The 20478-nt window shown below is 56.4% G+C and overlaps 2 protein-coding genes across 2 annotated transcripts; one reads left to right on the top strand and one right to left on the bottom strand.

Moving 5' to 3' along the window:
• The first annotated feature begins 1199 nt into the window (after positions 1–1199).
• Positions 1200–2420, top strand: LOC125124761 (interferon-induced transmembrane protein 3-like). Its single transcript, XM_047774807.1, has 2 exons — positions 1200–1537; positions 2098–2420. Exons 1-2 carry the CDS (start codon positions 1382–1384, stop codon positions 2266–2268), a joined length of 327 nt encoding a protein of 108 aa, XP_047630763.1. The 5' UTR covers positions 1200–1381; the 3' UTR covers positions 2269–2420.
• Positions 2421–4036: 1616 nt separating this feature from the next.
• Positions 4037–6091, bottom strand: LOC125124760 (interferon-induced transmembrane protein 1-like). Its single transcript, XM_047774806.1, has 2 exons — positions 5721–6091; positions 4037–5248 (listed from the first exon to the last, which is right to left on the bottom strand). The coding sequence occupies exons 1-2, from the start codon at positions 5904–5906 to the stop codon at positions 5057–5059; spliced, it is 378 nt and encodes a 125-aa protein (XP_047630762.1). The 5' UTR covers positions 5907–6091; the 3' UTR covers positions 4037–5056.
• Between the last annotated feature and the right edge of the window lie 14387 nt (positions 6092–20478).

Below are 20478 nucleotides of genomic sequence, written 5' to 3'. Positions count from 1 at the left end.
CCCACCTGGGGGCCCCCCTGCCGGCTCCCGGGCCTCTAACAGCTTCCAGGCTGGCTGTGCTCCTTGGCGTCCCAGTAGCTTCCCCTTCCAAGATGGTCCGACTATGCCCCCATTGGGGCTGGGGGACAGGGGTGGAGCAGCTGTGCGACACAGTCCTACCCCCTACTCCTGCCTCCCTGCAGGGACCCAGCAGGCCCAGAGTCAGACGCCAGGAGACCCTGCCCTGTGGAAGCAAGGACTGCGGACTTTGGGAGTCGGTGGAGGTGGGGGTCTCCACAGGTGACCCCCTTCTGGGGTCCTCTTTTCTCTTGCCGAGGGTCACCGGGGCATGAGTGTAGACAGAGGGCAGAGCGGGAGGGGAGGCGGCCAGACCGCCGTCCATGCGGAAAAGGGGCTGCAGAAGAGGGGCGGGCGCCAGGCCTATGATGCCCAGTGTTTCTTCGTTAAGGGGAAAAGCGCAGTGGCCGCTGCCCCGCGTCGCGGGAATGGCCTCACCGCAGGCACACACCTCTCTCCGCTCTGAGACCCCCATCTTCCCATGGGGGTGAACAGAGACAGGAAGAGGAAAGCGTCATTCAGGAAGGCTCTGGCCCGTAGGAGGCACGGTTCCTTCCTGAGGTGCCTCTGGGTGGGGTGCACTCAGGCTCAGGAGCCTTTGGCCCTTACAGAAAGCGGCGGGTGGGAGGGAGGGAGGAGAGGCAGGGGCTGCGGGGACATGCAGGCCCTGGGCGCCCCGCCGCCCCCACCACGGCTGCTCCTCAGCTCCCACAGGGCCCGGTGTCCCCGCTCCTGGGACCCTTGGGAGATCAGCAGAGGCTCCTCTGGGGCAGGCAACTCAGGCCTGTGGGTGCTGCTCACCTGCCACCGGGAGGACCTGAACCCCACCTGGAGCGGGGACTCTGCAGCGGGAGGACCGTGGAGGGGGTGGGGGGCTGTGCAGCTGAGGGGGAGGCTGGCCGAGGGCCTGCAGCAGGCTTGGGCCAGAGGCCCCCCAGGCTGGGGAAGAGACGGGCCGACCCCAGCCCGAGTCTATCGTGACCCGTGTGCCTGGGACAAAAGCCAGCCCTTGGACCACAGCCTTCTCTCCCACTTGTAACTTCTCAGAATTTGCTAATTTCCTAGGGCTTCATCCAATTCACCACTTTACAAAATAGCCGGAAATGGAAATTTCTGAGAAAGCAGGACTGCTGGGCTGATGTGGGGAAAGGGGGCCAGGAGATGGGGCTGAGCTCTACGAAAGACCTCCCTCCAGCCTGCAGCCTGACTCCAAAAATGGTCACAGGGAAGCAATGTCACAGCACTTCCCAGCCTCCCCCTGTGGTGCCCACAAGGTGTGCCACACAGCCAGGACACGGTCAGGGAGGAGCAGGAGGTGGCCGAGATGGGGGCGCCCGAAGGGTCAGCTCCAATGACGAGCACGGTGATCACCATCCCCAGAGAGACCCCCGTCCGGGACCACGTCATCTGGTCGCTGTTCAGCACCCTCTTCCTGAACTGGTGCTGCCTGGGCTTCGTGGCTTTCGCCTACTCCGTGAAGGTGGGTGGGCGCCAGTGGAGGGGGGCGGGGGGACTCCAAGAAGGTGTGTGTGAGCCTGGAGAGGCCCCCTGCCCAGATGTGCCGTGAGGTGTGTGGGGAGCTGATGCGTGTGTCCTTCCGTGTGTGTGTGTGTGGGTGGGTGGGTGGGTGGGTGGGTGTGGGTGTGTGTGGCTCGGGGCTCCTTCCCAGCGCGAGTTCCTGGCGAGGCTGCGTGGGTGCCCATGGGGATGGCGGGCTCGGGGGTGGGGTGGGGGCTGTGTCTCCACCCTCCCGAGACCTGCCCCTGCCCGGCCCAATTAGAGCAGTTAAACCCTTCACCCTTGGGACTCAGACCCAGAAAAGAGAAAAGGTCCTTTAAGGGCGCTGAGCCAGCAACGGGGCCAGAGCAGAGCGGGGAGGAGGAGGAGGCCTGGGGCTTCCTGGAGAGGCTGGGAGGCTGGGAGGCTGGGAGACCCAGGCCCCAGGAGGGGAGGGAGGGGCCCGGGGGGCCCCCCGGAGGACAGCGCCTGGTTGTGGCCTGCACCTGCTCCCGGTCCCCCTCACCATCTCTTCTCCTCCAGGCGAGGGACCGGAAGATGGTGGGAGACATCGATGGGACCCGGAGCTATGCCTCCACCGCCAAGTGCCTGAACATCTGGGCCCTGGTCCTGGGCCTCCTTCTGACCATTGCACTTATTGCTATTTTTGCCACTGTTTCAGTGGTGAATTTCAGACTGTATTTTCGGATTTAAGGCAACAGGGAGGCTACCAGCAGCCATCCACGGCCCAGCCCAAGTCCCCCACCATCCACACTGGCCCTGCCCCACCCCCTCCCCTTCCTACAGCAGGTGCTAGAGACCTACCTGTCCACAACTGGGTTCAATAAAGTGCTCTTGCCTGTGAAGCTGCTGTGCTGTTTCCCGCGGAGGGGCCCTGCTGAGAGTTCCCAGTGGCCTCAGGGGGGCACAGAGCCCTCCGCCCAGGGCGCTCGTGCCTCGGCCCCCTTGGACAAGCCCCCCGGAGGACAGATCCCTTCCTCCCACGGAACCAGGCTGGTCCTGCTGGGTGGAAGGGTCTCCCAGACAGCGGGGACCCTGGGCCTTGGGGTGCGAGCCTTTGCCAGAGCCTGGACCGCACACGGGAAGCAGGCGCCCTCTCAGCCCAGTGCCGGGAGACTTGCCCCAGGCGGGCACTGCTGTCTCTGAGGCGCTGGAGGGCGTGGGTGTGGGGACCCAGGACCACGGGTGTGCTGGGGGCCACCCTGGAGAGGCTGGAGGGGTCCAGGCAGCCACAGGCTGGGGTCAAGCCCCTTCTCCCCCGGGCTCGCCTCGCTCCCTCGCTCCTGTCTGGCTCTCCCCGAAGCCAGCAGCTCTTCAGGCTGGGTTCAGTCCTGGCGCCAGGCGGGATGGGTGCCCCACCCCCACGGTGCCCTACCTCCGAGGCCTCGAGGGTTGGGGTTCTCCCTGGCCCTCCGTGGCTGCCCCCTGTGAGCTGGGGAGGCTAGTTCCCCGGGAAGGTGGGTCCTGGAGGAGGGCTGGTGGAACCACCCCTGGGGTCCAGGAAGGCCCGCCTCGGGGTGCCACAGGCAGCTGTGAGCAGAGGTCATAAAGGGCGGTTCCCACGGGGCAGCCACCGTGTCCCGTATCACCGAGGTGGGCCTGCTGTGTTGCAGGGTGTTTCCTGGGCAGGGCTGAGAGCGTTGGCCAGGCAGGGAGGGGGCAGAGTGGGAGTCACAGAGCTGGGGGTCACCGCTGGGAGGAAGCCCCCCTGGGAGCAGGCAGAGCTGGGAGGCCTGAAAGCCAGGACGGGGGGGGGGGGGGGGGGGGGGGGGGGGGGGGGGGGGGGGGGGGGGGGGGGGGGGGGGAGGCAAATCTGGCACTTTTTCCTCTTAGCACTCGGGAGAGAGGACTCTGTCTCTGTTTTGCCTGGAGTGAGCCCAGGAGGAAGTGGCTTGTGGGGCCTCCTGAAGATGCCCTGCCCCAGGGTGGCCCTGAGGGGGACCAGGGCAGAGCAGGACAGGTGTGCTCCCGCGTGGAGGGCAGACGCTGCTCTGGCCGCACCCCTGGCTCCCTTCCTGGGCGCTGCTGGTCAGGGAAGCCTCCAGCCGCCCCAGCACCCCCAGCAGGGGTCTGAGTCTCTGGGCAGCGCCCCCTGCCCGACTCCAGGGCTCTGCTGGCTCCTGGCCCCGCCCCACCTTGGGTCCCTCCTCCCCAACCCAGGGGGGTGGGCCGGCCAGCCTCCCCTCCCCCAGGACCCTCCTTCCTGGGGCCGCCCCCCTCTGCTCACAGGCATCAAAGCCCATCCTGGGACCCCAACCCCCCAGCCGTGCCCCGAGGGAGGAGACCGCGGCTCCCGGGGACACACGAAGGGGCCTGCGTGAGGGCTGGGGCGTGTCGACCCGAGAAATTGCGTAACCTAAAAGCTGAAAACTGTGTGTTATTCGGGAATTTTCTGAGGACTTAAGCCTGGGAGACGGACCACTGAGGACATGCAGGCGTTTCTAACAAAGACCAGGCAGTCTCAACATCAAAAGGTCACTCTTTTTTATTTTATTTTTTCCCCCAAACATTACTCATAATTAAAGAAAAGCAGACACCTCAAGTTAGGGACTTTAGCGCTTTTCTAGGTATGGGAAGATGCGAGAGTCCGGGCCCCTCGAGATCGGCCCTTCGGTGTGTGTGCACCTCAGCTTCGTGCACCAGGTCCCTCCTTCCCATCCTGGTCCCTGGGGGCGGGGGGAGAGGCTTCGGTGGCTTGCTGGCTGCCGCATCCTTAGCTTCCCGCTATGGCAGCAGCATTTTCGTCCACAGGGGGTCCATGCCTGGCATCGGTGTCAGGGGAGGGACAGTGAGGCCGTGCCCCCCCGCCCCGGGCTCACCCCGCAGCTGCCCAGCTGGCTGTGGGCAGCGTCTGCCCCGGGGCACCCCAAGGGCCCGCACATCTGGGCGCCGGACAGAACCGGCGGGATCAGGGACAGGGGCTGATTTCCAGGGCAGGGCAGGGCAGGGCAGGGGCTCTCCTCCCCCTGAAGAGCGGGGGCCACTGGGGCTGTGTCTCCAGAGGTGGACGGCGGACCCCGCCCCCTCCCCCAGCCGCGAGTCAGGTCCCCTGCAGGCGTCCCGAGCCGGAGCCCACGAGGACTGTGCACACACAGAGGTCCACCCATTTCAGCCCCTTCAGACGCGCCGGAGGGGCTGAAATGGGGCCAGGAAGCCCCGGGGACATGAACTGACTCACACCCTGGCCATCCTGGGACTGCCTGGAACTCAGTTTCTTCCCTCCCTGGAAACCCGGGTCTGGCAACCGATCAGCTGCGGATGTCTAGTGACTGACCCTCTGCTGGCACCAGCCCCCGTCTGTAAGGCGAGCCTGTATCTTCTCTGGAAGGTCCCCAGCCCTGCCTTTCTGCTTTCCTCAGAGCAGGTGGGACTCTTGCTACTTGAATCTGTGCCTCCCTGGTTGCAAGTCCTGTAGGAAGGGAGGGGGTGGGGCAGGGCCAGTGTGGATGGTGGGGGACTTGGGCTGGGCCGTGGATGGCTGCTAGTAGCCTCTGTTACTCTTTGCATGTTGTAAAGCCATCTCATAGACTGCTAAGCATGCAAACACCAGAAGAACGACGGCTCCGATGGTCAGAAAAATGCCCAGGATCAGGGCCCAGATGTTCAGGCACTTGGCGGTGGAGGCATAGCTCTGGGCCCCAGTGATGTCTCCCACCATCTTCCGGTCCCTCGCCTGGAGGAGAAGAGATGGTGAGGGGGACCGGGAGCAGGTGCAGGCCACAACCAGGCGCTGTCCAGGAAGCCCCAGGCCTCCTCCTCCTCCCCGCTCTGCTCTGGCCCCGTTGCTGGCTCAGCGCCCTTAAAGGACCTTTTCTCTTTTCTGGGTCTGAGTCCCAAGGGTGAAGGGTTTAACTGCTCTAATTGGGCCGGGCAGGGGCAGGTCTCGGGAGGGTGGAGACACAGCCCCCACCCCACCCCCGAGCCCACCATCCCCATGGGCACCCACGCAGCCTCGCCAGGAACTCGCGCTGGGAAGGAGCCCCAAGCCACACACACCTACACCCCCCCCCCCCCCCCCCCCCCCCCCACACACACACGGAAGGACACACGCATCAGCTCCCCACACACCTCACGGCACATCTGGGCAGGGGGCCTCTCCAGGCTTCTTGGAGTCCCCCCGCCCCCCTCCACTGGCGCCCACCCACCTTCACGGAGTAGGCGAAAGCCACGAAGCCCAGGCAGCACCAGTTCATGAAGAGGGCGTTGAACAGGGACCAGACGACGTGGTCGGGCACGGAGGTCTCGCTTCGGATGTTGATCACCGTGGTGGCCACGGGGGCTGAGCTCTGGGGAGCCCCCAGCACGGCCACCTCGTGCTCCTCCCTGAGCATCTCAGGATCAGGCGAAGTCGGTGTTGCGGGCAGAGGAGATGCTTTGGGAAGTGGGTTTCTTGATGCAGAGACGGAGCAGGTGTGGTCCAGACACAGGGATTGTGCTGGGTCGGGTGTGGGGTGAGCAGAAGGGGGACCTCTCTTTCCTAAGTAGTTTCGATTTCTCTAAAATTTCCTTTCCCTGGCCTTTGGGGAAATGGGATTTGGCTGGTCCTAGGAGGGGGAGGGACCGCCGGGTGTCAGGTTTCACTAGGGCGGTTGGGAGAGTGGCTGAGGGAGCTGAGGGAGCTCCCTGCCCTGTTGCAGCCATCCCACCACCTCCCCTCGGGCTGGGGCCGGCCGGGTCTCTTCCCCAGCCTGGGGGCCTCTGGCCCAAGCCTGCTGCAGGCCCTCGGCCAGCCTCCCCCTCAGCTGCACAGCCCCCCACCCCCTCCACGCTCCTCCCGCTGCAGAGTCCCCGCTCCAGGTGGGGTTCGGGTCCTCCTGGCGGCAGGTCAGCAGCACCCACAGGAGTGAGCCCCAAAGGAGCCTCTGCTGATCTCCCAAGGGTCCCAGGAGCGGGGACACTGGGCCCTGTGGGAGCTGAGGAGCAGCCGTGGTGGGGGCGGCGGGGCGCCCAGGGCCTGCATGTCCCCGCAGCCCCCGCCTCTCCTCCCTCCCTCCGGCCCCCTGCCGTGTCACATAGGAGTTGGGGTGACTCCAGGGTGGAGCTGGGGTGTGGGCCGGACGGGTCCTTGGCTGTGGGGCTGTGTGGGCAGGGTCGGGTCAGCTCGCTTGCCCGGACCCAGCTCGCTTGGGACTGAAGGCCCAGCTGTTCTCCTTACCTGGGTGGAGGACCGTGTGTGTGTGATGGCTCAGGCCGTGGCTGTCGTACAGCAGCTCTGGCCTTCACCATCGTCGGTTCCAAACTCCCAGACCAGCCTCCAAAGGCCCCAGTTGCTCCCACACCATCCAGCACTCCTGGTCTCCGGCTCTGTGGCCAGGTGTCCAGGCTCTGACCTTTTTTGCCTCCTCTCTGGGTTCCCCTCACAGGGTGTCACCTGCTCCCTGCACCTGCCACCTTACTGGTGTCCTCTCAGACCCAGTTCTCATATTACATTCTCCCTGTCATGGTACCTTGCGTGGTACTTTTTCCTGCTGGGCCCATGCTGACCCAGAAGGCGGTCCTCCCGCCTAGGCCCCTGTGTGCACACAGGCGGTCAGAGGGTTGCCCTGAGGCCTGGTCCGGGGTGAGGTCACTGAGTGACTGATACCCATAGGCCCAAGGGGGCTCTTGCCTCTTCCAGGCCCTGACGTGCTGCCCCCGCCTGCCTTGCGGAAGATGTTCCAGCCACCAACGGGTCCTGGGTCCTGGCCTGGGAAAGGCAGTAGCTCAGCCTGGGGCAGCTTCTCACTCACATGACCCCCAGGGCGGAGGTGACAGTGAAACGGGGAGAGCAGGACCTGGAGCTGTTTTCGGTGTGATAACTTTGGCTCGGTATACTGTTAATTTATCAGTTATATGACAATTTTTGATCATATGAACTTTGCATAACACAAAATTTGTCCCTTTGGCAAGTGTACAAGCAGTGGCTCTTAGTGCGCTCTGGGTGTGATGGCACAGCCTGCAGTCCTCTCCAGCTCCTGCCGCCTTTCCCACGGAAAGAGGAGCCATGCCCAGCAGGCGACCCTCTCCAACCCCTAACCCCCAGTTCCTTCAACCCCAACCTGCCTTCCGTTTTCCCGGCATCCTTTTCCATTACGTGCCTTTTGTTTCTGTCTTCTTTCCCGAGCATAGCATTTTGAGGTTCCATCCGTGTATCAGAACTACATTCCTTTGTATGGTCGATTCATGCGATACTGCATGCGGACGTGTTTTGTTTAGCTCTTCATCAGTCAAAGGCTGGAACTGATCAGAACCCTGTGAGACCCCAGAGCGGACCCCCATTCATGTCCTCTGCCTGCCTTTTTGTCTAAGAAAAACTTTAGTCAAAGAATCAACTTAGAGAAGTGAGAAAATACAGAGAAAAGGGAAAAGAGGCAAGACAACATAATTATAGTTCAGCCATTCAGCATAGTCAAGGGCCGTTAGTTCTTCCTTGAAGACTGTAGATACTATTCTGAGCCCCGTCTTTGGAGGCATTTTGCAGGTGCTGAAGCCCCCCCAGGTGCAAGAAGCCAACAGGACGCTGCCCACAGGCACGCAGACCCCAGACTTGTTGGAATCAGAAGGCTGATGATGCTGAGTCCCAGTGACCTCACCACCCGCCGATCAGGAAAATGTCTAGGGGCTGACCGCCCCCTGCTCCTTGAACACGAAGACTCGTCGCTAGCCCCTCTAAGGGGGGCACAGTCCTTGTGGCACTCGCCTGCTGTGTCCCCTCTTTGCCCGGCAATGAAAGCTACTCTTTCTGTTTCCTCCAACTCTGTCTCGGAGTTTCTATTTGGTGTCGGTGGACAGAGGCAGCCGAGATTTCGGCAACATGGACATTGGGCTACTTCCAGTTTGGGGCCTATGGGTAATGTTTAGAAACACTTGCATGCAGGTTTTTGTGTGAACACATGTTTTTAGTTCTCTTCCATACACACTCAGGAGTGGAACGGCTGGTCATGTGATTCAATGGTTACTTCTTTTGAGGACCCGGCGAACGGGTCCCCACAGCGGGATCACCTTGTTACCCTCCCCCCAGCGTCGCAGGAGCGTTTCAGCCCCTCCCTCTCCTCCCTGATGGTTTTCACCGGACACACAATCGTAGCCCTTCCCTCCACTGTGCTGTGTGTGTGTGTCCTAGCTCACCACCGGCGGGATGCTCCTGGGCTCGCCGGCTGCCCGTGTGTCTCTGGAGAGCGTCTGCGCAAGTCCTTGTCCGTTTACTCTCCGGCCTGCTTGTCTCTCTGCTGCCTTTTATATTCTGCATGCTAGACCTTTGTCAGCTGTATGAATGGCAAAAACTCTCTCTCACCCTTTAGCTGCTTTTGCACTTTCTGGAGAGTGTCCTTTAAGGCACAAACATTTTTAACTTAGCAAAGAGCAATTTATCAGTTTTCTTTTTTCTTTTCTTTTCTTTTTTTTTTCTGTCTTTTTGCCATTTCTTGGGCCGCTCCCGCGGCATATGGAGGTTCCTAGGCTATGGGTTGAATCAGAGCTGTAGCCACCGGCCTACGCCAGAGCCACAACAACCCGGGATCCGAGCCACGTCTGCAACCTACACCACAGCTCACGGCAACGCCGGATCCTTTAACCCAATGAGCAAGGGCAGGGATCGAACCCGCAACCTCATGGTTCCTAGTCGGATTCGTTAACCTCTGCGCCACGACGGGAACTCCCTACCTGTTTTCTTTTGTGGCTTGTATCGTATTTAGGAAACTATTGCCTATCCAAGTTCTCCAAGAGGTACACCTCAATCTCCCTATAACAGCTGCATAATTTTATCTTTATTTTGGGGGTGGGAGGTCACACCCGAGGCATATGGAAATTTCTAGGCTAGGGGTCCATGCAGAGCTGCAGTTGCCGACCCACGCCACAGTTCACAGTAACACCGGATCTTTAACCCACTGAGCGAGACCAGGGATCAAACCCGTGTCCTCATGGATGCTAATCGGTTTTGTTAACCGCTGAGCCACAACAGGAACTCCAGTCGTAAGTTTTGAGATCAAGAAGTGTGAGTCCTTAACTTTGTTATTCTTTTTCAAGGCTATTTTGGGATTTTAAGGTCCATATGGATTTTAGGATCAGCTTGTCCATTTCTGGAAAAAAAAAAAAAAACAGGGGGAGTTTTGATAGTGATTTCATTGAAGCTGTAGGTCAGTGTGTGTGGTGTTGCCTAAGAGGTCAGGTCTGTGAGCGCAGATGTCTTGCCATTTATTTAGGCTTTTTAACTCCTTTCTGCAATATTCTACAGTTACCAGCATACAAGTCTTACGCCTGCTTGGTTACATTTTTCTTTTACTAAATATTTAAAAAATACTCTAAGTGGAATTGTTTTCTTAATTATATTGTTGGGTGGACCATTGCTAGTGATTCTGATCATTGCTATGCTGAGTTTGTCACCTGCAACTTTGTTAATCTAACAGGTTTTTTTGTGGTTTCTATTAGATTTTCTATACACTTGCCATGTCATCTGCATAGAGAGATATTCCCAAGATACTTGCTTTCCAATCTGGATGTCTCTCCTTTTACTCTCTGTCTCATTGCCCTTGTTAGAACTTTCCGGATGATGCTGGATTCAAGGAGATATCTTTGTCTTATTCCTGCTCTTAGGGAGAAGCTTTCGGTCTTTCACCTGTACGCATGCTGTGAGCTGTCCCTTTTCCATGGATGTCTTCTATCATGTTGAGGAAGTGGGGGTTTTTTGGATGTTTTTATAGTGAAATGTTAGATTTTTGTCAGAGGTTTGTCTTCAGCCATTGAGATAACCTCATGGTGTTTTCTTTTTCTGTTAATACCGCATATTAATTATACTGATTGATTTTTATTTTTAAACCATGCTTGTGTTTCTGGGATAAGTCCCTCCTGGTAGTGAAACCCAGTGGGACCCTACGGGGACATTTCAGGTACAAAAGCCCCTGCTTGTCCCCCTCCCCATTTTCTGTCTGTATAAAAAGACTTTAGCTTGTGAAAAGACGCTCGACTTCCCTGATTATTAGAGAAACGCAAGTTAAAACTGCCGTGAGATACCACCTCACACCGGTCAGCACGTCCATCATTAAAAAGTCCACGAACAACACATTTGCTAGAGGAGTTCCTCCTGTGGGATTCCGGTAGGATTGGCGATGGCTCTGCAGTTTCAGGACAGAGGTTCGATCCCCGCCCTGGCACAGTGGACTAAGGATCCAGTGTTGCCACAGCTGTGGCTTGGATCTGATTCCTGACCCAGGAGCTCTATATGCCACAGGGTGGCTGATCAAGAAACGAAAAGAGGAGTTCCCGTCGTGGCACAGTGGTTAACGAATCCGACTAGGAACCATGAGGTTGCGGGTTCGGTCCCTGCCCTTGCTCAGTGGGTTAACGGTCCGGCGTTGCCATGAGCTGTGGTGTAGGTTGCAGACGCGGCTCGGATCCTGCGTTGCTGTGGCTCTGGCGTAGGCCTGGGGCTACAGCTCCGATTCGACCCCTAGCCTGGGAACCTCCATATGCCGCGGGAGCGGCCCAAGAAATAGCAAAAAAAAAAAAAAAAAAAAAAGAAAGAAAACAAAACAAAACAAATGCTGGAGAGGGTGCAGAGAAAAGGGAACCCACCCACACTGTTGGTGGGAATGCAAGTTGGTGTGGCCATGATGGAAAGCAGTATGAGGTGCCTCAGAAAACTAGAAATAGAGTTGCCACATTGTCACTGAAATGGAGTTTTAACTAAAGAACAACCCCCCCTTGGCTAAGAAGGCAGCTGCAAGCCTTTCCAGCTGTGCTCATCACTATGCCACCCTTCTTGTAATAATGTCACAACTGTGTGCCCTCTGTCCAAGCCAGCAGCCCTGCTCATCAGGTACCCCGCATTGCTGATCAGTTCTGCTTCTGTAACCTCGCTTGCTCAGCCTCTTAGGGAGGAACACTGTCTGCTTGGGGATGGGGGGAGGTCTGGGATGCTTACATGGGAAAATCAAGACCTGGTAGTGTATAAGAGTTACTGAGAACAGAGACCTGGTGCTCAGACTCTGGAGGTGACTCCTCTGAGCCCGCACCGGTGCTGAATAAACCTTGCTTTTCCATAGCTCCGAGTGCTGTTTGTCTCCTTCCATTGCCACAGTTTTTGCGGTTTCCGCAGCATCACAAGACACGTTTCTACAATCTTGTCTTAGCGTCTTTGCTGAAAACTCTATCTTGTCCTGCTTTACTTTACTCCGTCTTCCTGCTTGAAAAACAGTCGCTGTGATGGTGAATGGCTTATGCTTAAGGACAAAGACCTAAAGGCGTAAGTTATTCACAGGGTCAGCGGAATGAGGACAATGCGTTGGTCCAGGCACGCCGGACCTGTGCAGATTGGCAACGCCGTTTGCACAGCATGATACATGATACGTCCTCTTAAGAATAAAAGAGGAGCCCCATGGCCTCAGGGGTTTATGAGGGGTCGTTAGCTGGACGAGCGTTAGCAAGGAGAAGCGAGGTACAAACCTAGGCACGCCATCTGCAGAAGCACAACGGTGATTCTCTAGATGCATAGATAGCTGAGGCCCAAGCTTCCTGGAATGCTAATGACTGTTAAATGCCTAAAGATCAGAGTAAAATCTTAATCAGCAACCGGCTATGCGACTTTTAAAATAACTTAAAAAAACCTATATCCTGCCCCTGCAGCCCCCTTCTCACTAGCAATCCCACTGCTGGGCATAGATCTGGACAAAACTATAAATCAAAAAGATGTGCCGGAGTCCCGCTCCAGCTGGACCAGGGCTTCCCGAAGGACCGGCGGCGACGGCGAAGGAATGGACACAGGCCTGGTGGTCGTGCAGGACTCTCGTTTATTGCTTGAAAGGGCTTAGCTTATATACATTTTTTTGTTTCCTTATACCGTGCGTCATACATCTTTTGACATTTTTTAACTTTCCAATCCATCGAATATGCCCCGTGGTTTTACGCATCAGGGGACACACACACAATGCTCCTTTTCCTTGTCCTTTCCACTTGACTTGTCAGCATGAGGTGTGCTCATGTTAAAGATCTAATTTTATGGGCTGCAAAAGCATGAGTCTATTAACTTTATGGCTAAAAATATTTCTATGTGTCTAACACCTAAGGCCTGACTATATTCCATTAGTAACGGTGAGCTACATTTATCAAAGGTTATTTGATTCTCACAGAACTAGAAACCATAGAGCACTGGCACTCCTTGGGTTTGGGCCAATAGACCTGACACATCAACATACAATTGACTGGAAATGGGCACTTCCCTGACTTGTTTTCAACTGCGTGGTACAAACCGTACAAGTTTTCCTTTTACCGAGGCCCAGTATCTGCCCCACTCATCACCTAGCCCCTGACGTGGAAAACGACTGCCTGCTGGAACACAGAGAGGCCTGTGCCCCAAGCCTCTATTTTGTCTCCAGGGTTTTCCCACAGTTTAAACAGCAGTGGTCCAAATACGAAAGCATTCTTTTAGGGGCGCTGTCAGGAAAGGGGGGCGTCTTAGAAACGGATGACCATCACAGTTCCCGTCGTGGCGCAGTGGTTGACGAACCCGACTAGGAAACCATGAGGTTTCAGAGTTCGAGCCCTGGCCTGGCTCAGAGGGCTAAGGGTCTGGCGTTGCCATGACCTGTGGTGTAGGTTGCAGATGCAGCTGGGATCTGGTGTTGCTGGTGTTGCTGTGGCTGTGGCGTAGGGCAGCAGCTGTGGCTCCGATTCGACTCCTAGCCTGGGATCCTCCATGTGCCTTGGGTGCAGACCTAAAAATAGCAAAAAAACCAAAGAAATGGATGATGACCCCAGAACGGGGGAACAGTAAGAACAGCAGGGAATTTCTGGCAAGTTATAAGTAAGCATTCGTCCTCGGAGTTTCCCTACTCCCGCAGTTTTTACAAATACCATGAGCAGTCTGAGAGGAAGAAGCAGGACCGTGACTTTCCCAGACGTGCCGTGCAGTCTGGGTTTCGGGTCTCCTTGACTGTGTCAGACGGCAGACCCTCAGGAACGGCTCCTGGCAAAGATACGTGCACCCCTGTGTTCACAGCAGCACTGTTCACAATAGCCGAGACATGGAAGCAACTTAAATGTCCATTGACAGATGACCGGATTAAGAAGATGTGGTACATATGCACAATGCAATACCAGTCAGCCATAAACGAATGAAACAATGCCATTTGCCGCAACCTGCAAGGGCGTAGAGATTACCATAGGGAAGTAAGTCAGACAGAGACAAATGCCGTAATTGGCACACTAGATGCAAACTAGTATATGTAGGACGGACAAAGAACAAGGGCTACTGTATCGCAGAGTGTCCTGTGATAAACTGTAAAGAAAGGGACACAAACGGTGTGTGTGGGTCCATATATGTGTGTAACTGAATCATTTTGCTGGACATCAGAAATAAAACACAATATGTAAATCGACCGTACCTCAATAAAATTTAAAAAACAACAACAACAAAAGGAAAGAAGTGAGCAGCTGGTGGCAAAAGGAGCCAGCAGTTGGCCTGGAGAACCGGTACCGATTTAAAAGCGAATCAGGAGTTCCCGTCGTGGCGCAGTGGTTAACGAATCCGACTAGAAACCATGAGGTTGAGGGTTCGGTCCCTGCCCTTGCTCGGTGGGTTAACGATCCGGCGTTGCCGTGAGCTGTGGTGTAGGTTGCAGACGCGGCTTGGATCCCGAGTTGCTGTGGCTCTGGCGTAGGCGGGTGGCTACAGCTCTGATTGGACCCCTAGCCTGGGAACCTCCATATGCCGTGGGAGCGGCCCAAGAAATAGCAACAACAACAACAACAATAACAACAACAAAAAAAAAACGAATCAGCCATCGAGCAGTCACAGAATCTTTAGTTCCTCCCTGAAGAACATCGGTAACGGTGTCTGATGCACTGTCCTCAGCTGTTTGTCGGATGCTAAAACCGCCCCAGGACAGAATAAGCTAACAGCGTGATGACCGGACGGAAGCCATGACCTAAACTCTCTGTCTTGCACGATTCTGAGAACCGGCCTCGAGAAAGCAAGAACAAACTGACCATGGAACGGAAGATTAACCCGCTTAAAACAATCAGACAGTGACCAGACCACCACGTGACCAATTTCAAGACGACTATTGGAGCCGACTGTGCTGTTCTGCATGTAGCCCCTGCCTGCACACCCTTGAAACTTTTCTTGAAAACCTCTTGGCCCTGATCGGCAACTCGGAGATGGTTTGGGGGACATCAGTCCGCCATCTCCCCAGGTTGCTGGCTTCCTGAAAAAAGGAGCTTTCTTTTCCCACCAAGCCTTGTCTCTTGAACTTTGAATTTGAGTGATGAATAATGGAACCTGAGTTTGGTTCTGGCTCTGGCCAGTAATAGCCAGGGTGTAAAATCCCTTTAATATGCTGCCAGATTCAGTTTGCTAGACTTGGCTGAGGATTTTTGATTCTGTATTCATAAGGGCTGTCAGTCTGCAGTTTTCTCTGCTTGTAGTGTCCATATCTGACTGCTGGCCTCAGAATGAGTTAAGAAGTGTTCTCTCCTCATCAGATTTCTGGAGGCGTTTGAGGTGGATTAGAGGCTGCCATCTGCAAGGCTGCACAGAATTTGCAAGCGAGAGGTACAGCCGGGGCGAGTTAAAATGCCACTAGGCTCTGTACAGAAGTTTCATTATTTTTTCTTGATTAAGCATTCCTCTGATTTCTGCAAGCTTTTTATTATTTTCCAGAGTCTGAAAATGTTGAGTCTGATAATTTTTGCAAGTTTCCCCCTGTCTTTGTGGAGAGACGGGCTTCTGGAACGCCCCCACCCCAGCATTTTTCTGTGCAGATTTTCACAGCTGGCACTCACATCCCTGGTAATCGAAAGACCCGCTCCAGCACCTGGACAGGAGCTGGTTGCAGCCCTGGGCTGTCCCCCATCAAGAGAAGCGTGTAGGTACACGGGGCCTCCTGTTTTCAACATTGAACAGCTGAGATTTGCACGTGTCAGTGAAGAAAAATGCCAGGTAAAAATTGTAAAAACAATAAAATGAGGGTTAAGGACCACAAAATAATAAAAAGAGTGACAGATGACAAAATGGCAGCCTGCTGCTAAGTGTGTGAGGGCATGTGGGCCAAGGAACACATGGAGTCCCGGCCCAAGCCCCTTTCTCTGCGGGTCCCTGGGCAGTGGGACCCGTCCCCGCCCAGCAGGCATTGCCCACTCCAGGGGGCTGTGAGGGGAGGTGCGTGGTGGTTGGCTCGTCCTCACACCGCGTCAGTGGCTTCCAGGTAAGAGCCGGGGTCGTGGGGCTGGCTGGCAGGGACGTCTGGGGTTGCTCCCCAACACCTCCCCCTGCTGGGCGAGAAGTCAAAGCCAGGGTCCCACCCTGGGAGAGGAGCAGACAGGGAGGCATCTCAAAACCCAAGGTGGCAGGGGTGCCACCCCCACCAAACCTCCATCTCAGTCACCAGTGTGGCCCCAGACCTAGACGGGCCTGGCGGAGACTGCAGGCTGCGGCCGTCCAGCCCCTGGGCGTCCACGTGCAGCTGCTGTGCCAGACGCCCGTCAGCCGGGCTGGGGCCGGGGCCTGGACCAGGGTCTGGGGAAGGCGATCTTTCCTATCCTGTCTCCAACACGGCCACGGCCACCCGGCGACCTGGTGGCAGAGCTGCCTGCCACAGGAGGCTTGTGTCAGACCCACCCAAGCAGGGATGGGTGGACCCAGCAGCAGCGCCGTGGAAGATGGACGTGGAACTTTCCAGGGCCAACGGGCAGGTGGTCCTGACCCGTGTCATCCACCACGGCCTCCCAAGGTCGGTCCCCTGCTCACTCCTGGGGCTGCAGGAGAAGCACAAAGGTCTTCTCCAGAGGAAGATGCCCCCTCTGTGGCAAATACCCTGCAGCGGGGCTGGTCCCTGGGATCAAGGAATTTTGTGCAAGTTGAGAGAAAGAGCTGTTGTCGAGACGAAATCACACAGATGAAATGGCAAAGTAGGGAACTCTGAATCCCCTACGAAAACAAGGAAGAAACCATCAAAACCTTTCAGAATCAGGAGTTCCCACCGTGGCGCAACGGGATTGGCAGCGCCTCAGCCGGTGTTGGCGCAGTGGGCTCCAGGGTCCTGCATGGCTGCAGCTGTGGCGTAGGCCCCAACGGGGGCTCGGATCTGATCCCTGGCCCGGGAACTCCATCTGCGGGGAGGAGGCCAAAAAGGGAAAAACCAAAAACCAAAAACCAAAGCTCAGAATCAGCTTAAAAAAAGTGTCGAGGTAAAAGCATATGTCACCTAAAAGTTACCATTTCTTATTAAAGCTCACGGTTAAGTGTTTTCCCCACAAGCTAGTTTTCCAAAATTTGGATGAGCCTGGGAGGACAGAGAAGGGACAGAACCTGCTTGATGTATTCCTTACCGTCTGCATCCCACCGTTCTGCTTCCTGCTCACGAGCCAGTGCTCCGTAGCTGAGCCTCTGGGGCTGGGGCTGCCCCCGACACCAGCCTGAGGTCTCCTCCTCCACCCAGGACCACTGCTCAGCCCCAGGATCTGGGAGCTCAGGGGGAAGCGCGAGTTCATGCAGTTGGGCGCCTACGATTAAAATGCCCACATGCTCGGAATTCCAGTCTCGGATCAGCATCAGTGGGAACGAACCCGACCAGCAATCTCTAAGCACGCGGGTTTGACCCCTGGCCTCACTCAGTGGGTTGAGGATCTGGCATTGCTGTGAGTTGCTATGTAGGTTGCAGACTCAACTTGGATCCTGAGCTGCCGTGGCTGTGGTGTAGGCCGGCAGCTGCAGCTCCAATTCAGCCCCTAGCCTGGGAGCCTCCATATGCCGCAGGTGCAACCCTAAGAGGACCAGAAATAAATAAATAGATAAAAAGCTCACATGACGTCTCTCACATCAGCTCAGCCAGAGCCCACGAGGGGAGAGAATGGTGGGCCAGCTTCACAACAAGGCCCAGACGGGATGGGAGAGACCCCAAGGGTGGCAGTATGAGCCCCTCCACTTCCTGGAAAAGCGAGTGCAAAACTCCCCGAGCCCGCCTCCTGGGGAAACGGGAAACGTCAGCAAGTGACAGAAGCCCGGAGCTTCCTTCCCCCAAGGCGCTGCTGTTGGGTCCCTCCTGGATGACCCGCAAACTGTGTTCAGACCCCATCAGGAGGATGGCTGCAGCACTTCCATCCCTTCAAGGTTGGGTTAATTCAGATGTTGGCTCTCATTTCTCTGACCGCTGCTCCGAGCCCCTGTGTGACCAGACCACAGCACAAGCCCCTTTGCACCAATGTGCTGTTGCTGCAGGCGCCCCATCCTTCAGTGGCTGTCCCCGGCCCCGGTCATGGGCGTGCCAAGATGGGGCAGCCATGAGAGCAGAGATGGCCGCCGTGTCCGGAGCCCTCCCTCGCTGGTCCTCCGGGCCGTTGCCAGGCCCCATCAGTCTTGTCGGAGGCTTGGAGGACCCCTGGCCCCAGTCAGGGCCCAGCACAGCCCACGTTGCTCCCTCTACTCGGCCTGTGCTTTGCCCTCCGGGCCAGGGCTGCCTTTCTGCCTGGAGATGTCACAGAAAGTCTTCCCACGGTGTGGCTTTCCTGTTGACCTAGGGTTAGTCGACCTGCGCCCCAGTCAGTGCTGACGGACGGGAAAAAGGAGACAGGTACTCAAAGCAATCCCTACGCTGAAATCTAAAAAGGCACAGCGTAAAACTGTCTTTAGAAGACCCTTCTCTGTACCCCCACGACTATTTTCCACTGATTCCCACCACACTTCTAGAACATAAATTTCTGGCTACTTGAGGGGCAGCGTGGCCTTGACCCCACCCAAGAGGCAGGAGGCTTCCCAGGAGGTGGTCTGTGACATTGGCAGAGAGCCTGCTCGGAAAGCAGGACGCCCTGGCGCTCAGGGCACACCCAGCGGCCCAAGACCCACCTGCAGGAGCAGCCTGGCCGGAGGCCAATGACCTGGGAGCCTGACCTCCGCTGCTCCGTCCCAGGCACGGCCCCTGTTTCGAGTGTAGAAAGAAGACATCCACGGGGCTTCCACGGCAAGGCGGCATTCCCGAGGCAACTTCTAGACACGGCGATGGCAGCGCCCTGGGGGGAAGGGCAAGGGACCCGGACACAGGGGAGCCCACGAGAGCAATGAGCCCCTGCCCTCGCCCTGCGCTGCCCCTGACTTTAGGCCTGACTGTGGGACATTTTCCAGCCACTAGAAAATCCACAAATGTGAAGTAAGAATTGTCATGAAATGAGCTTGCACGCTGCACCCTGGCAGCTGGGCCACAGCCAGGAACAGGAAGGGGCTTGGCTCCCGGCTCCTCCACCCTGGGGCAAAGCTGAGGTGCGGACCCACTCCCCTGAGCCGGGGCAGGCAGGTACCCCTGTGCTGCCCAGGGGTACCTCTGGTGGCTCTATTACGTAAGACCAAACGACAATCATGTTTAAAAATAGAGGATAAGGAGTTCCCGTCGTGGCGCAGTGGTTAACGAATCTGACTAGGAACCATGAGGTTGTGGGTTCGGTCCCTGCCCTTGCTCAGTGGGTTAAGGATCCGGCGTTGCCGTGAGCTGGGGTGTAGGTTGCAGACGAGGCTTGGATCCTGCGTTGCTGTGGCTCTGGCGTAGGCCTGGGGCTACAGCTCCGATTCGACCCCTAGCCTGGGAACCTCCATATGCCGCGGAAGTGGCCCAAAGAAATAGCAAAAAGACAAAAAAAAAAAAAAAAAATAGAGGATAACATACGACAGTTGATTAAAATGTGAAAAGGTAGAACATAAAATCCCCAAGAGCCCCAAACATCAGTAACCGTGTTAAATGTGAGTAGATGGAGCGTTTCATCCCAAAGCAGGCCTGTAACTTCCACCCAAACACACCGAAAGGAACGGAAGGACAGACAGGATTTAACATGGATTTTGTTTAACAGAAATCCCTCAGGAGCTGAGAGAACCAATCTGATAGAACCCCAAAAAATGGAAAATTTGGTAATGTAGGAGATTGGAACGAAACAATGAAGTAATTGACCCAGTCGAGCCTCTGAGAACGGTGTTCTGTGTGTGTACATTCAGAAGGAAGTGTTCTAGATCCAGGCGTCGGTAAACACGTGGCATAGATGGAGTTGCGTTCCCATCGTGGCTCAGCGGTTAACAAACCCAACTAGCATCCATGAGGACGTGGGTTCCATCCCTGGCCCTGCTCAGGGGGTTAAGGATCCGGCGTTGCCTTGAGCTGCTGTGTAGGTGGCAGACGCAGCTCAGATTCTGCGTTGCTGAGGCTGTAGTGTAGGCTGTACACCCTAGCCTGGGAACCTCCACATGTCACAGGTGTGGCCCTAAAAAGACAAAAAACAAAACCAAACCCCTAAGAGTGTAGGAAAAGCTTGCAGACATATCATCTGTGGACAAAGACTGTCAGTTGCCACATCAGTAAACAAAGGATGTTGCAGCCGTGGAGACCTCAGCCACTGCAGCCTCCCCAACCCCCCAGTGCACCCAAAGGGATTCAGGGTGGGAAAGCCTGGGACACTGGCCCCAGAGAGCTAATGTGCACATCAAAGGAATGATTTCAGGAGCCCCGACTCTCCTTCTCATATCTAGAAAAGTGCTAAATTCCTTAACTTGGGGTGTCTGTTTTTTCTTTAATTAAGGTAATCTTTTGGGGTTCCAACTAACCATTTCTGGTTTCGCAAAAACTCCAATATATCCTGGCTCACTCCTGACCTCTGTTGGGCAGTTCCTCAGAGCGACCTGACAGGCTGTCCCTGGGACATAAATCCTTAATTTTGTCTGCCAAATAAAACATAATTACAATTTTTAGTTTGTGCATTTTTGGTTTTGGTCAACGCCAGCAAAGGTGTGCAGTTGAGGACTAGCAGAGGCCTGGTGGACGACAGGCAGGTCCAGAGGAGGAGGAGGGAACGTGCTTTCAGAGGGAAGTGGGGCCGGAGGGGCTGTGGCCACCGGAGGCCACCGAGGAGCTGGCGGTCCCGAGCACGAGGCCTCCCAGGGTCTGGGCCGCTGCAGCC

This window comes from Phacochoerus africanus, chromosome 4 (genome assembly GCF_016906955.1).
Source record: "Phacochoerus africanus isolate WHEZ1 chromosome 4, ROS_Pafr_v1, whole genome shotgun sequence".
Lineage (NCBI taxonomy): Eukaryota > Metazoa > Chordata > Mammalia > Artiodactyla > Suidae > Phacochoerus > Phacochoerus africanus.
The sequence above is the reverse complement of the archived record's forward strand: the minus strand, read 5'-3'. Positions and strand labels throughout refer to the sequence as shown.

Coding starts and splice junctions, on each gene's coding strand:
- LOC125124761 (XM_047774807.1), top strand. CDS start 1,382: ATGGGGGCGCCCGAAGGGTCAGCTCCAATGACGAGCACGGTGATCACC. Junction 1,538..2,097: donor CTTTCGCCTACTCCGTGAAG/GTGGGTGGGCGC, acceptor CTTCTCCTCCAG/GCGAGGGACCGGAAGATGGT.
- LOC125124760 (XM_047774806.1), bottom strand. CDS start 5,906: ATGCTCAGGGAGGAGCACGAGGTGGCCGTGCTGGGGGCTCCCCAGAGC. Junction 5,249..5,720: donor CTTTCGCCTACTCCGTGAAG/GTGGGTGGGCGC, acceptor CTTCTCCTCCAG/GCGAGGGACCGGAAGATGGT.